A 16414-nucleotide genomic window follows, 5' to 3' on the forward strand; every position below is an offset into this window, starting at 1 on the left:
TAAAGATATATTATAATAATATATTTCATAAGTTTTAGAATTTGAAAGATGGATAGGCATGTTTATTTTGGAATTGGGATTTAATAATTTTAATTTAATTATCAATAATCATTATGTGGATGGTAGATATGAATATTCTAAAATATTCCTGGTAGTATACACAAGTCAAAGGTTGAAATTTATTTTCAAAATAGGTATGTCTTCTTTCTCTTTTTCATTAAATTCATTTATTAAAAAAATGCCCCCTATGAAATTTATTAATTAAAAAATTGTCATATGAAATCAGTTATGGTTTTTTTGACATGTACTATTGATGAGCTAAAGTATTGGTCCCTAATATTGTAACATGGCTTATTTACAGATTAAAAATCTCCATAATAAAATGAAGTGAATCTCTATAATTAAAATTTTTATTAATGTTATATATGTTTAATTTATATATGAATACTTTTCTTTATCATTATTAATAATAAATACAATAGCTTAATTCACAAAGTGAAAAAGTAAAAACCTCCCTACCAAATCAACACAAAAGAAATACGGATAAACTAAACATTGACCATTGACCAACCGAGTACATGATATTATAATTCCTTATCAAATACCAAATCAACGCATTACATGAGATCAACCACCTAAAAGAGACGTGAAACTAAACATTAATGAACATTGACCATAAATATAAGTCTGTGTTTATGCGACATGATATCGTTCATATAGATGAATCAATCACATGGGGAAGGGAGAGTAAAGTTTTGGTATGTCTGTGCAGTGCAGCTTCTCCATTGTGCGATGGCATTCCGCATCGATGGAAGAGATTCTGCATCCTCTCTCCTGATCGGTTTAATTATTGTTGTTGTTAATATTACACTTCATGGACAGATTTACAACGCAGAGGCAGAGACAGAGGCGGCCCCATATAACTGCAGCTCTGAATATGCTGAAGGGAGTACGTTTGAGAGCAATCTGAATATAGTGTTTGCTAGGCTTGTTCAAGGTGCGAAGCAAACAGGGTTTAACATCTCTGTGTATGGCCAAAGTTCTGACAAAGTATATGGCCTTCTCCAATGCAGGGAAGACATGACAGTCGACCAATGCTACAATTGTTCACAATATGCAACTTATATGCTTAAACAAAATTGTCCGCATGTGACTGGAGGTAGTCTCTGGCCTTTTGAATGCTTCTTACGCTATGAAAACTACAATTTCATCGGGAAAATGGACACACGTTTAGGGTCTATCAGGAGTGTCTATCTTCCAAATCAAATCTTTGAGGCGGATGTTAAAGATTTCATAAACAAATTATCAGCTGAAGCAGCACTTGAAACGAAACGATCTGCTTTGAGTACCACAGCTGTAGAGTCCCAAAATATTTACGGCCTGGTCCAGTGCACTAGAGATATATCCAGTAAAGACTGTGCAACATGTCTGTCATACTCAATTAATATAATATTCACATCCTCTATGTATGCAGGATTTCAGTATTGGAGTCAAAGCTGCATAATTCGTTATGATTTATATCCTTTCTTTAATCGAAGTTATCCTTTCGTTATGAAATATATCCCTCTACAACAGAATGGCAGAGGGATGAAGGCTTCAAAGAAAACACCCATAATTTTAGGGGCTGTGGGTGGCTTGGTTCTCATGTTAACCCTATGCCTATTCGCAACTTGGAGAAGAATGAAGTTTGCCAAATTGAGAAGCGGTAACGAAGGTAATGGTGCCACACGATTCTCTGAGCTCGTAGGTAGCTTCGCCTTCTCGCACTTCGTATTTTTTTCCAGTCGAAAAAAATACATCATCTTTCATAAATAAAAGTGATTACAATGGATTTTTTCTGATTTGTTTTTTACTCGAATAAACATTTTTGTCACATATTTATCATTATATTTTAGCTTAATACAAAATTTTATTTACATATCATATTTTCTAAAATTTATTTATGATTCCACTAATTTATCTGATTGTTTCTGTAGTATTTCTGTCATAGTTTCAATAAAAATCATTACAACTTATACAAAATGCATATTATGTAATGTTATGCTACAGGATCTTTATAGTTCTTTCATTTACTACTGAACCCTGTTGATATGCATAAAAGTGAATGATAGCTTTTTCTACTGTAATTCCCTTTTTGGACAACATGTCTGCAACCCCATTCTGTTCACTGTACACATGCCTGTATGTGATTTAATGAAAGCTCTGCTCCAGAATCTAAAATCCAAATGCCCCTCATCCATATAGTAAGAATGTATAGATTAAATTGAAAAAATCTATGTACCCATTCTATAACAATATTTAAGTCCAAGTTAATCTTTAAAGTCTCAATACCCAACCATTTTGCACATAATAATGTCCCATAATACAATAACTTCCGCGAGACTATTCGTGCCCCTTCCTCCTTCCTCCTTCCCACCGAAAATGGTAAAACGTGCCTAGTGTCCTCTGGCACTTTATATATGATTACACCGGGCGTTAGATGTGTATGTGCGAGTGGCTTGATTGAAGATGTGAGTTATTTGAGGTTTTAGATGTGGATGTGCAAGTGTCTTGATGGAAGATTTGAGTTATTTGAGCTTTTAATAGTTGAATTGCAGACTGGGTCTTTAGATATGATAAATATACTATGTTCAATATACTTTTATATTTATATTTTATATTTTCCTAATACAGATGATGATGAAGGTGAAGAACTCGTACTCCTCAGTAATAATAGACACATAATATTTACTATGGAAACATTACTCGCTTCCACTAAAAATTTTGATAATCAGAACAAGCTTGGAGAAGGAGGATTCGGCCCTGTGTACAAGGTAAGCTGGTTAAGTAAGCTTCCAGTAATGATATTTACTATATTAAAATAAAATAGAGTGATATTCAGGCTCTTCTCTTCGCACAATTGACTGTAGATTAGCAGTTTGAAAACAATATATTGGGGATTTACAATTAAGCTTAATAATTTACAAAACTTTTATACTGTAGGGAACTACACCAGATGGAAAAGAAATAGCCGTGAAAAAACTGTCCTTCAAATCTATGCAAGGAAGAAAAGAGTTTTTAAATGAGGTTAAACTTGGAGCCGAAATTCAACATCGAAATCTTGTATGCCTACTGGGCTGCTGCGTAGAGGGATCAGAAAGATTGCTTGTCTATGAATACTTACCCAATAAGAGCCTTGATCGATTCTTATTCGGTAAGTGGCTTCCATGTTATTATGAAAGTAGACAGAAAATTAAAATTATCACTGTTTCAACCAGGATATTCAGATTATGTCAAATTAATTAATGTCATGCGCCGATACAGACCCAAACAAACGCAACCAGCTTGATTGGGGAAAGCGTTACAATATAATAATGGGAGTAGCTCGTGGGCTTCTCTACCTTCATCAGGACTCGAGACCGCGCATTATTCATCGGGATGTTAAAGCAAGCAATGTGTTGTTGGACGAGGAACTGAACCCTAAGATAGCAGATTTCGGCTTAGCAAGACTTTTTCCTGATGGCGAAACTCACATCAGCACAAGAGTTGTGGGAACGTAGTGAGATTTCAATACAATTATTTCTCTGTTAATGCAGATGTTTTACTCTGCTGATATTACTTCAATAGGATTGACAATATTGTAATTGTATTTATACCTTTTTAGGTTGGAAGAAGGGGTTTTGCATTCTTGGTTAAGCCTTTTTATGATTTGGGGATTTACAAACTTGGTTGCAAATATGCTTCCTTTTCAAATAACTTATCATCTCCCATTTCTAAATTTTTTCCTTAATTTATATATTCAAGAAAAGGTGGGGTTTTGCATTCTTGATTAAGCTTTTTTATGATCTGGGGATGGATTGACAATCTTGGTTGCAACTATTCTTCCTTTTCAAATAACTTATCATTTCCTATTTCTAATTTTTTGCATTAATTTATGATATTTGACATTTTACTCTGTATATGCAGCGGTTATATGCCACCAGAGTATGCTATGTTGGGGCAAGTATCTGTAAAAACTGATGTTTATAGTTTTGGCGTTCTTGTCCTCGAAATTATCACAGGAAGAAAGAACACTGATTACAATTTGCCACCTGAAATGCAGATTCTTTTGGGATGGGTAAGATACAATTTCCCTTTTATTCCCAACTGAGCATATCTACCTTAATTAAGTTAAGACCATGCTATTCAGTTTGACATGTGCAAAGCTATCAGGGATACCCATGACGATATTGAGGATGTGTTGTCCACTGTGTATATATCTGATCAGAATGACGAAGCCTCTGTGATTATGCAGGTATGGAAGTCATATGAAGCTGGAAACATTGTGGGGATAATTGATGGAGCAATTATTGAAACGTGCGATGAAAAGCAAGCGGTGAGATGCATTCAGGTTGGTCTTTTGTGTACACAAGCCGAATCGTCACTTCGTCCACCCATGTCGACAGTTACTTCGATGCTGTCACTTGATTCCATTACGGACATCCCAGATCCCACAAAGCCTGCATTTGTGAGTTCTCATGTTTCCCCAAATACCGAGTCTACCAGTTATGGGCTCACTCCCGCGTCTGCGTCTGCTTCTGCATCTGCATCTAACGCCACTGATTCCATTACTGAATTGGAGCCCAGGTAATGGTAAATATGCAGTGATTTAAGGGACAGATTTCAGTAATGTTGTGACAGTATATTCAACCATGGCAGAGATAGCACTACCTTATTAGGTTCAACTATGGAATATAATGATGAATTTATTTTTAGATGGACGAGAGGGAATGTGAGTAATTTGATGGATTTAACTTTGGTAAAATTGATGGGTTGCCCATTTCTGTGGTGTAGTTTTTGAGGTTCAGAATTCTGATATTCCAGAGTCTTTATTTGTGTGGTCTACCTTTCCAGTTTAGTCTAAACAAAATGAAAATTATTTTATTATATAATTGTTTTATTATTTTGTTTTTCATAGTAACTTTTCAGTTAGTTACATTACATTTGAAAAGGGAAAAGAAAAAGAAAAAGAAGTATTGGAAAAAAAATATTTGTTTAATGCTATATGTTACAGATATTTTATATTTTATTATCTTTTATGAAAGTGCAAAAAATTAAAATTTTAAATTATAAAATATTTTTAATGAGAATTATAATAATTAAAAATATTTTATTATATAATTGTTTTATTATTTTCTCAAATATTTTTTATAGTAATTTTTTAGTTAGTTACATTTGGAAAAGGGGAAAGGAAAAGGAAGTATTGAAAAAAAATATATGTTTAATGATATATGTTATAGATATATTATCTCTTATTATTTTTTTAATGAAAGTGGAGAAAATTAAGATTTTAATGTTTGTTTATTTATTTTATTTTTTTATATGGAAATTTTGTTAATTTGGATTTGAAAGTCATTTTAAAATTTTAAATGTTTATATATTTTTGTGTATAATTGTTAATATATATATATATATATATATATATATATATATATATATATATATATATATATATTATTATTAATTTGTGTTTTCAGTTGTTATTTTTGTTGGTTTTTTATCAAACACTTTCATGTCTTTTTCTTCTCATTTTACATAGTGTTGTTATTGTGTTTTATTTGGTGTTTGGTCTTTTTGTTTTTGCACAATAATTTCATATTTTTGGTATGTGCAATAATGAATGTTCACAAATATTCCATGACACTCCACGCTTTGAAGTGGGAAATTGCAAATTCATTTAATGTCTTCCAAATTCATTTAATGTCCCACTACATTCTCATTGAGCATGGGGAAGCTTGCTAATTTTCACTTGCAAGATATCTAAAAATGTTAAGTAGCAACCAAGGCCTCTCTGTATTTCTAAATTTGATTAACATTTTACCAAGTGACCCTTATGGTTATGTTTCTTCCCCCTTAAATGTTCACCTTTGTCTTCTTTATTCTCAATTTGGTTGTCCTTTTACGAAGTGATCCTTGTAATTTTGCTTCCTTCACCTTGTCTTCCTCTAATGTAAGGATGCAAATTCACAAACATTCCATGTCACTCATATCATGGAAGTAGGAAACAACAAATTCATTCAAGATGGAAGTAGAAAACACCAAATTCATTCAAGGTCTCTTCACTTCTCATGATAATGTGATAATAGCACATGAGACAAATGAGCCTAGTGCTTGGTAATGTGATGATAGGTGTTTTGTTGCGCATGAAAAAATAGCATGCACTTCAATACCCATTGAAGTCAAGATTTTCAATCTAATACGAGACTGGGATTGGATAATGTGACAATAACATGAACCAAATGAGCATGAGATTTGATAATGTGATGCTAATGTCTGTGATATTCATGTAAAGCCTAATATCAAAGTTTACAACATCCTTTAATCTCCATTAAAGTGAAGTATTTAGACATAATGGGATGTCATTTTCAAATGAAGTGACCCACATATATCCTTTTGATTGTAGATTTGAGTTAATTGAGGTTCAATTTCCAAGTTTATTAGTTGAATCACATACTGGGTCTTTTGAGGTTCAGTGGCCAAGTTTAACAATTCAATATACTTTTATATTTATATTTAATTTATTTTCAATATTTAATATTTTCATCATTGATCTATAAACTGTCATGGATATCTCATTGGCCAATTCATCACAATAAATCTTGTAAAATATATTAGAAAAATCAAAATCTAAAATATGAGGATTTATTTCTCCTTAGATTCTTGGATCTGTTAATTATGGTTCTTTGCTTATGTATGTAAATGATAATTATGAAGTAAATAGAGAACAATGAAATAAAACTCATGAACCACAAATTAACACAAGATATAACCTCAAAAACCCTTTTAGGAGGAAACTCAACTAGAAGGTGAGGTTTCTCTGCTCTTTTTCTCTACATGGAAATAGATGCAAGTACAAAGAGAGAGACTTGTGGTGCATGGAATGCTACAATGCAGAAACCATATCTATTTTCTCTCTCCTCTCTCTACTCCACTCTCGTCTACTCTACTCATCTATGGAAAAAATGCACTCCCATAAAATGGAACCCCTTTTCCTCCTAGTGGCTCGATTATAACACAACTTGATAGCCTACTAGTGGTTATGTTTCAATCCTTCAACTCTTAACTAGGGTTACAATATGGAGTCTTCTAAAGTATTATTCATCGTGATTAGGTGGTTAGCCCCTTTTCCATGAATAATAGGGGATGAAATGTCATCCTCTCAAATTATGGTGGTCAAAATAGGAAGGTCATCTTCCAATCAACATAATTTTTGCATACAGACTCCAATTGAGATTATTCTTATCTCATTAGAAAGGTATATGTGTGTAAGGTTCCATGCTAAAGTAGTAAAGTTTTATTGGCCCCATCAAACTGCTTCTACAAGGTTTCTACACCCCATTTTGCCAAACTAGGTCCCACTGAAAAAAATGGTCATCTGTGCAGAAGGGAAGAACATAGAGCTGATAGAGTAATACCAGGGGGGATTCACAGGGGATTAATCTTATCAGGCTAATAGTAGGGGGAGAGAATTAGAATTACAAGGAGGATGAAGTGAGGAATCTTGCTACAAAAACTGAACCAAATAAGGGAACAGAGAAGTGAGAACCAAAATTCCATATTGGAGAGATTAGAGATACCATGAAAAGAAGCGAGTCCTAGAATGAATTGTAGGGGTTTTGAATTAAAAGCCAAACCTGAGTGGTAGTGAAACTTGGTGTGGGGGCGGGGAGTGACTTAAATGATGATTGAGAACCAAGATCCTAGAGGTTTGATGGCAAGCATGAATCTCATAGAGTGCAATGTGTTTGTTGCCTGGTGGTTGTGGCTCTGTATTGCTAGTCCACTAACACTGTATCCATGTTTTAAAGGGGTCAATAACTAATCGTAAATTTCCTTGAGCAGAATGATGGATACATAATACAAAATTGAAAAAAGTGGTTATTCTAGGTGGCAAGGTGTGTGAATTGAAAATTTTATTTAAGATATACATGAAATAAGTAAAATAATGCACTGGTTGGAAACCTCATTACTATCCAATACATCTAATTATAATACTCAATGATGTATTAGTATTAGGGTACGAGGAATCCATTAGATATATTGAGTGGTTAGAGCCAACTAACTTCTGGTATATAGATAATGAAGGTCAAACTAATTTTCCCATGAGTAAACTATATTTATTACATCGGAAAGAGAATTAGGACATTATAAAAGAACTAAATGAAGGAATTGGATCATGCATAAGAATGTGGAAGACATCATCAATAATGAGGCTTACCTAATTGTCATAGAGCAATGGAATAATAAGGTTGAGTATTGAAAATGTGTTCTTAATGTTGCTTTTTGGTAGCATCGGATGTGCTCTAGCCATGAAATTTGGAGGAGAGTCTAACGCACATGAGATCTCCAAGACCCAGAAATTGTTTGGACAAATTCCACCCGAATGAAGATATATTAAAATAATTAATATTTTTAATGGGTTCCTAAGCCTAAACTTAGGAAAATAAAAATATTAATGTGTATTAATGTAAAAAGGGTGAGAAATTTTTAAGTGATGAGGATCAAACTAGATCTAATATTAGGCCTTGATTAGGGACATAATCTCAGTCGTTGAATCATCAACAGGAAAAGCATAAGAGGAGGCTTGAGGATCAGTTGGATATACACCAAGATAGATCAAGAATTCGATTTTCTCGGGTTGGGTTTGCTGAGGAAATCGAGTTAGAGATTAGTTGTAATGAGGGGCAGTTCAGTAAGGGATTTTGATCCAAGGCTAAAGAATACATAGCAGAGAGGCAGAAAAGTGTCGAGAGAGACAGCACAGTCCAAGGAGGGCTAATGCAGAGGTCGTAGGAGACATCGAAGAGGATGCAGAGGGTTGTAGGGGGTGACGTAGAAGCCGTAAAGGCTAACAAAGAGGACACAGAGGGCTTCATAGGCAACGCTAGGAGATTCTGTGCGGAGAACTCTGAGTTGATCAACAAATCTTGAGCCGGGAGAGGGTCACGCAGTTCGAGAGAGGGTGACGAGTTCCAGAGCAATGCTTAGAGTAGCTTTCGCTATCGAGCACAAGGAACAGTCAAAGTCACTGTGGAGTTGATCATTCGGTTGCTGATTTTCTGAAATGTCTATCTCGGGATAGAGGTAATACCACCGAGGACATTCTCTATTGGGTGAACCATTTCTGGCACCCTAGTTGTATTCACAAAATCTACTTAATAATAAAACCCTATATATGCTACAACAGTTTTCCTGCATTGGTTTTTTCCATGGACAATTGTCCAAAAATAATGGTGTCCCTTGTGTTAATGTTTCTTTTTACTTTAGTGCATGATCTGTGTATCTGTGAAGGCTGCATTTGTGTTTACTTCGATATTTATGCAATTAAATAGCTTGCTAATGTAAAGAACAAGTAGGAGATAGTAAACCAAAAATAGCAGTAGGGGTTTCTGATGTGTTAGATTCAGAAATTTTCACATGGTATCAGAGGGATTGCAGATCAAGGAGGACTGAAGACACCAGCCAAATAAATCTGAGAATTTGCAGCAAAGAAGCAGTTGTCCGGAGAGACAACATTGTTCCAAAGCTGAAGAGGTAAGAGGAGGAGTGACGCAGTGCTGAGAGGATGATGTTGAGGCTCACGTAGACCCTGCGTTAACATTCTAAGCCAGGAAAAGGGCCAGTGCAGAGGCAGAGTGGGGAAAAACAGGCTTACGCAGAGCCACTTCATCTTTCTCAGCCAGGAAGGATTGACGCAGTTGGCTAGGAGGAGAAGATTTAGCCCAAGCCGTGATTGCGCAGAGCTTGAAGGGCTTAAATTCTTTAGTTTTCAAGGCTAAGGGAGTTGTGTAGATTGTGATTTGAGGAGCTGGTGGGAAGTTGTTTCTGTCTGGGCAGAACAGTGTCTAAGGGGACTGAACCAAGGTAGAGGGAAGCACTACCTTGATAGATTTATAGCCAAGGAATCTAGATCTATGTTGCAGGGGAAAAGGAGGATTGGAGAGGAGTGATTCGACAATTGGTCGGAGAATTTCTAGGAGGGAAGTCGAGACTTAGAGGGAGTCTAGAGAAGAGGAGTAGAGATGGCAGTAAACATATTGAGGGATCAAGACAGATTGGACGGGGCTTCCAATTTTCTCATCTGGAAGGCCAGGACCCTAGCAAACCTGGATAAACATCGCATCAAGGACTATGCCTAGAAAACTATAGTTGTCCCAGTTGACCCGAATGAAAATGAGAAGTATGAGGAGGCCGAGGCGAAATCAAAATGCATGATTCCAGATGGGGTCAAGGATCATGTCATACTACATATTGCTAAGAAGAACACAACAAGGGAGATGTGGCAAACACTGACCACCTTATACCAAGGCTCTTCCGTGCAATGGAGGATGTTATTAGAGAATCAATTGAGGTCATATCAGATGCAGAAAGGAGAAGAGATAGATCTGTTCCTTCTCAAGTTGCAAGTAATTCGTGACCAACTTACTTTCGTGGGGTCTATAGCGAATCCAGAGTTTATGGTCAGGACTGCTCTGAGTGCAGTCTCAAAGGACTGGGAGACGTTTGTCCAAAGAATTTTGGGCATAGCGGCCCTCCCCAGTTTGGAGGAGATGTGCGCAGCTCTTCGAGAGAAAGAGATTAGGAGGTTGACTAAGGCATGAAGTAGCGGTAAGGGAGTTGGAATCTAGAAAGAGGAGAAGGAGGATGGAGATCTAGGATCTGCGGGACAGTAGGGGGTTCAGAAGAGGAAGAATAAAGATATCTCCAAGGTCAAGTGCTTCAACTGTGGGGAGTTGGGATATTATGCATCTCAGTGCCCCAAGAAAAAAGGCAAGAGAGAAGCTTCTGACCCAAAGGCTGCTCAAGGAAAGGCGGAGAAAGATGTCGATACTGATGATGATTGTGCCATGAGTGCTCATGCACCTCTAGAGAAGAGGTGGGGAGACATTGAGTTGTAGTTGAAAGGACTACAGAAGAGGGGCAGGATCCTTCAGGTACCCAAACTCTTGGATCACATCCGACTACGGGAGCCCTTAATGACAGTAGCATGATGAGACGTGTCGGGTGGAGCAAGGTGTGATGGAGTGACACTGCAGTGGAGGTTGCAGTAGTGCGAGAGGGGTAGAAGAAGTTGGAGCAGCACAGTGGCAGTAGAGGGAGCACATGATAGCAACAAAGGTGACTTCAACATCACGAGGCTTCCAGACTGACTGAGATGTCAATATTTGGGGGAAGTTAGTTGCTTACGTCTTGGTAACTAAGTTGCAGTGCAGCAGTTAGTAGTGGTAGTGCTATGGGCAGCATGATGCAACGTATTGAGAGGGAGCTGCAGTATAGATGTAGCAGTAACAGTGGCAGTGTCATGGGAAGTAGTATAGGAAGAAACAGTGCAGTGGATGTGGGGTAGCAGGTCTAGCATCAACATAGGAGGACCGATGCGAAGGATCAGTGTGAAGCTTCTATGGTGAAGCATTACTAGAGCACATTCCTTGCTAACAGGGAGTGTTTATTTTTGGTGGCATCGGATGTGCTCTAGCCATGAAATCTGGTGGAGAGGCTAAGGCACATGAGATCTCCAAGACGCAGAAATTGTTTGGCCAAATTCCACCCAGATGAAGAGATATTAAAATAATTAATATTTTTAATGGGTTCCTAAGTCCAAACTTAGGAAAATAAAAATATTAATCTGTATTAATATAAAATGGGTGAGAAAGTTCTAAGTAACGAGGATCAAGCTAGATCTAATATTAGTCGTTGATTAGGGACCTAATCTCGGTCATTGAATCATCAATAGGAAAAGTATAAGAGGAGGCTTGAGGGTCCATTGGAGATACACCAAGAGAAATCAAGAATTCGGTTTTATGGGGTTGGGTTTGTTGAGGAAATCGAGTTAGAGATCAGTTGCACTGAGGGGTAGTTAAGTAAGGGATTTCGATCCAAGGTTGAAGAATACATAGAAGAGTGGCAACAAAGTGTCGGGAGAGAAAATGCAGGCCAAGGAGGGCTGACGCAGATGTTGTAGGGTCCAATGCAGAGGACACAGAGGGTCATAGGGGCTGACGTAGAATCCGTAGAGACTGACGCAGAGGATGTAGATGGCTTCAGAGGTAGCATTGGGAGATTATGTGGGGTATATTGGGAGCTTATCAACAGATCCTGAGCTGAGAGAGGGAGATGTAGTTCTAGAGAGGATGACGCGGATCTAGAGCAGTGCTTGGAGCAACTTTCACTATCCAACAGAAGGAATATTCAGAGTCACTGCGGGGTTGATCATTTGGTTGCTGATTTTCTAGAATATCTGTCTCTGATAGAGGTACTACTGCCGAGTACATTCTCTATTGGGTGAGCCATTTTTGGCACCCTAGTTGTATTCACGAAATATGCTTAATAATAAAACCCTCATATATGCTGCATCGATTTTCCCTCATTGGGTTTTTCTGGGAACGATTGTCCAAAAATAATGGTGTCCCTTGTGTTATTGTTTCTGTTTACTTCAATGCATGAACTTTGTATCTCTGAAGGTTTCATTTGTGTTTACTTCTATATTTATGCAGTTAAATAGCTTGTTAATGTAAAGAACAAGTAGGAGATAGTAAACCAGAAATTGCAGTAGGGGTTTCTAATGTGTTAGATTCAGAAATTTTCACACTGAATAGTTTTGAATAAAATTTGCAATCATCATATGATAGTGGAAATAATTCATTCATCTTCCAATGAATATTGACTTAAGACAAGGAAATAACCCTTATTCTTAGCAGAAAAAATGTCATGTATCTCAAGTATTATGAAGGATTTTTAAATGTAATAGGCGGACCAATATATGATAGACCCAAGTGCAACACGGAAATCTTATTGGATATGTTGAGGAAATGCATAAACGATTCCCATTAAATCATGAAATGAGGATAGATGGGAGATTATTTGGATGGAAATGACCACCTCAGATACCTTCTTTGGTAGTATACATAAGTCGATTATTTGTGTTAAGGTTGATTGTTGAAGCCTAGATCATGGAATTACATCGAAAAACTATTAAAACAATATTGGGTACCAAATCCCTAGAACATAGAACTTGTGTATATTGTAGTTGATGCCATAGTTTGGCCATAAATAAAAAATAAAGAAAATTGCATGATCAAGATAAATGAATGTGTTATAGATGGGTAGCTCATGCATTTGAGGATACCATTACATTAGGTGGAAATGATTCATGAACGGAATTTTGTTCTTGGAAGAACAATTAATATTTATGTAAAAGCAATTTTTAATGTTTGTTGTATAACATTTGTGGGATTCATATTTATTTTTTTGTCGGTCGAACCCACGGGGATTTGAACTTTGAATCTCATGCTTTTACGTATTAATTCATAACAAGGCGATCGCCAATTGAGCTACACCTCATGGCATTTTTTTGTATAGCCTCGAAGTAAAATTGGTTACAAGTCATGCATGCAAGTTGGGAAATATGACCAATGACCAGGTTGAAATGCATGGCCTGCTGCAAGTTCTTCTTATAGCAAAATTTGTTCAAGTCACAAAGATTGTTATCCGTGGGGACTCACTTATTATTATTCAACATATTTAGAATGGAACTTAGCAAAAAAAGAAAGAAAGAGTTTTTAAATGAAGTTAAACTTGGGGCCGAAATTCAACATAGAAATCTTGTATGCCTACTACGTTGTTGTGTAGAGAGATCAAAAATATTGTTGGTCTATGAATACTTACCCAATAAGAGCCTTGATCAAATTTTATTTAGTGAGTGGCTTCCATTTTATTATGAAAGTAGACGGAAAATTAAAATTATTACTGTTTGAACAAGTATATCCAGATTAGGCCAAATCAATTAATGTCATGCATGGATACAAACCCAATCAAACGCAGTCAGCTTGATTGGGGGAAGCGTTACAATATAATAGTGGGTGTAGCTCGTGGGCTTCTCTATCTTAATCAGGACTCAATACTGCACATTATTCATCAAGATGTTAAAGCAAGAAATGTGTTGTTGGACAAGGAACTGAACCCTAAGATAGCAGATTCTGGTTTAGCTAGGATTTTCCATGATAACCAAACTCACATCAGTACTGCAAGAGTTGTTGGAACTTAGTGAGATTTCAATAAAATCATTACTCTCACACACTATTAACGCAGATGTTTTACTCTATGCTGATTTTATTTCAATGGGATTGACAATATTGTAATCATATTTTCTTAGCCAAAAAAAAAAACAAAACACTACCTTTTTGTGTTAAGAAAAGAGTAGTACACTGTCTAGGTTTTTTCTTTTTTATTTACTTATAAAAAAAACTGACTTGATTTGTCTAAGTTATTAACTGTTCAGTAAAGGACCGCTAAGTCACTTTTTGATCTTTAATCATCTATGTTACTTGTAAATTTAAAATTACATACTCTACATATTAGTATTAACTCTAAACAAAATAGATTACCATCATCACTTTAAAAAAACAAAAAGTTCAATTGTTCTCTTTATGCTTGTCCTTCTTGGGTAGAAGTCACATCCTTCCTTTAAAACTATGCATAATTGATGCTTTTTGAGTTGATCATCTATTCCTATTCAAATGTTGAGAAAAAAATTTCCCTATTAGCTTCTTCATCCCTCTCTTTGATAGCATGTCTGCTATCCAATTTTGTTCGCTATATATGTGTTCAAAATATATTTCTCAAAACGTTATCGTCATCACTTGAATCCTATTCATCCAATTTTTTAGAATGAGTGGATTGAAATTTGTATTGTGCATCACTCATTCTATTATTCTCTTTGCATCCCCGAAGATCAAGGTATTGTCTATCCTGATCCATTTCACTACAATTAGAACTCTCCAAAGTGCTAAAAGTTCAACCCTGCTATTTGATCCCTTACCACTTTCCCACCAAAAATGATCAGGATTAATGGCAATGACCACCCCACAACCTCAAAGTCTCTCTTTACATGCACCGTCAAAAACGCCTACACGATAACTGCCCCATATGTATTGTTCTTTGTATACCTTAAACCTTTGTATTTGTGTTTCAGCCTCATTTTCACATAAGCTGTGATCTGAAAATGAAGATATTAGATTACTTTCAAGGTATTACAGACTCACGTGCATGGATTTGCCTATATTACTTTGTGCAATGGATTGAGAAGATTGCAAATAATACAGGCAATGAACAGTTAGAGAAACATAATAGACAAACACACATAATACAGCAAGTTTAATATGGAGTTCACCCAAAACTCTTGGGCTACGTCTCCTGGTCTAGCCTTCAGTGGTGACCTCTCTATTATGTCTTTCAAGTACAGAGTTTTACAAAATGTGAGCTCGAATTGAGTCTCAACACATAGATACAAAATAGAAGGAGTTTTCTTGAATCCCTCAAGCCTCTCTATGTACACAGACTCTTTCTTCCACTCTCTGTCTCTGTTTTCTCTCGGTCTCATTACTGCTTGCCTTTGTCTTCTGTCTTCTATGGCTTTTAAGCCAATCGAAGCTATCTATTCGATTCCCCTTCTCGGGCTCTCTGGCTCCCAGCCTCTGTCCACCAAATCCCCCCTGAGCATTAGCCAATCATGGCATAATGTCTTCAGGGAAGGTGGCCACCTATTCTACAACGGAAGGGACCATCAGGCCTTTGAAATCCCTAAAAATAGAATTCTCTGTTTACACAGAGAAATACACTAAAAACACGGGATAATTCACCAAACTGTCGTTCATCGGACTTCAAATATCCTTAAATAAGCCCTATACTCCTATCGGTTCCGCCTTTAATCACTATCGCAAGTCGCAAGTGCCCCATGTGTCGTGGTTTCCTTTGTATTTGTAAAAATACATTAAAACACTGAAAATCCCACAAAATGGCTTTATGGCGGACTTGAAATATTATATATTTGCATCTATAAGTTCCATTGGATTCGGTTTTATCGCATCAGGCAAATTTCCTTTGTATTTCATTTATTTGGCGAAAACGCAAAATACACAGAAAAATGTCGTTTTCTAGATCTAAAAATATGTTAAATATCATCTATAAACCCATTAGGTTCGGCTATCGCAAGTCATATTTATATCGTCCCCACTTCGTTGTATTACTCTGACGCGATACTGCGATGCGATTTATCGCAATCACATATCACATAGTCCCCTAGGCCGTTGTAAGCGCTCCTTTATATGTTGTCGATGCGATATCACGAGTTAACCTGGGCCATCGGTCTGTGCGCTTGATCGACAGTCCTCGTTGACCCGCACTGATCGCTATCACAAATTTTATGTGGTAGCCTCTGAGAGCCTCCGCCTGCCTTCGCCGATTGCGATATGCCGAGCGGATCTGGACCGTTGATCGGCCAGATCCGACAGCTCTTGTGCATCGTTCCTTTGACCTCTGATAGGCCCGTTTTCCACTATTTCTTCATGTTTTTTGTTCCCGATAGTGCTTTCCACCTTTTGTAAGGTTTTTCCTTATG

The 16414-nt window shown here is 36.6% G+C and overlaps 1 protein-coding gene across 1 annotated transcript; it reads left to right on the top strand.

Annotated features, from left to right (window-relative positions):
- Positions 1-728: 728 nt before the first annotated feature.
- LOC149174983 (cysteine-rich receptor-like protein kinase 15) lies at positions 729-4749 on the top strand. Its single transcript, XM_089421026.1, has 6 exons — positions 729-1714; positions 2674-2813; positions 2983-3193; positions 3304-3538; positions 3946-4096; positions 4169-4749. The coding sequence occupies exons 1-6, from the start codon at positions 793-795 to the stop codon at positions 4607-4609; spliced, it is 2100 nt and encodes a 699-aa protein (XP_089277152.1). The 5' UTR covers positions 729-792; the 3' UTR covers positions 4610-4749.
- Positions 4750-16414: the final 11665 nt, after the last annotated feature.

Source organism: Pinus tabuliformis, chromosome 4_1, assembly GCF_031772625.1.
Source record: "Pinus tabuliformis cultivar Carrire ecotype Pingquan chromosome 4_1, CPIR1, whole genome shotgun sequence".
Taxonomy (NCBI): domain Eukaryota; kingdom Viridiplantae; phylum Streptophyta; class Pinopsida; order Pinales; family Pinaceae; genus Pinus; species Pinus tabuliformis.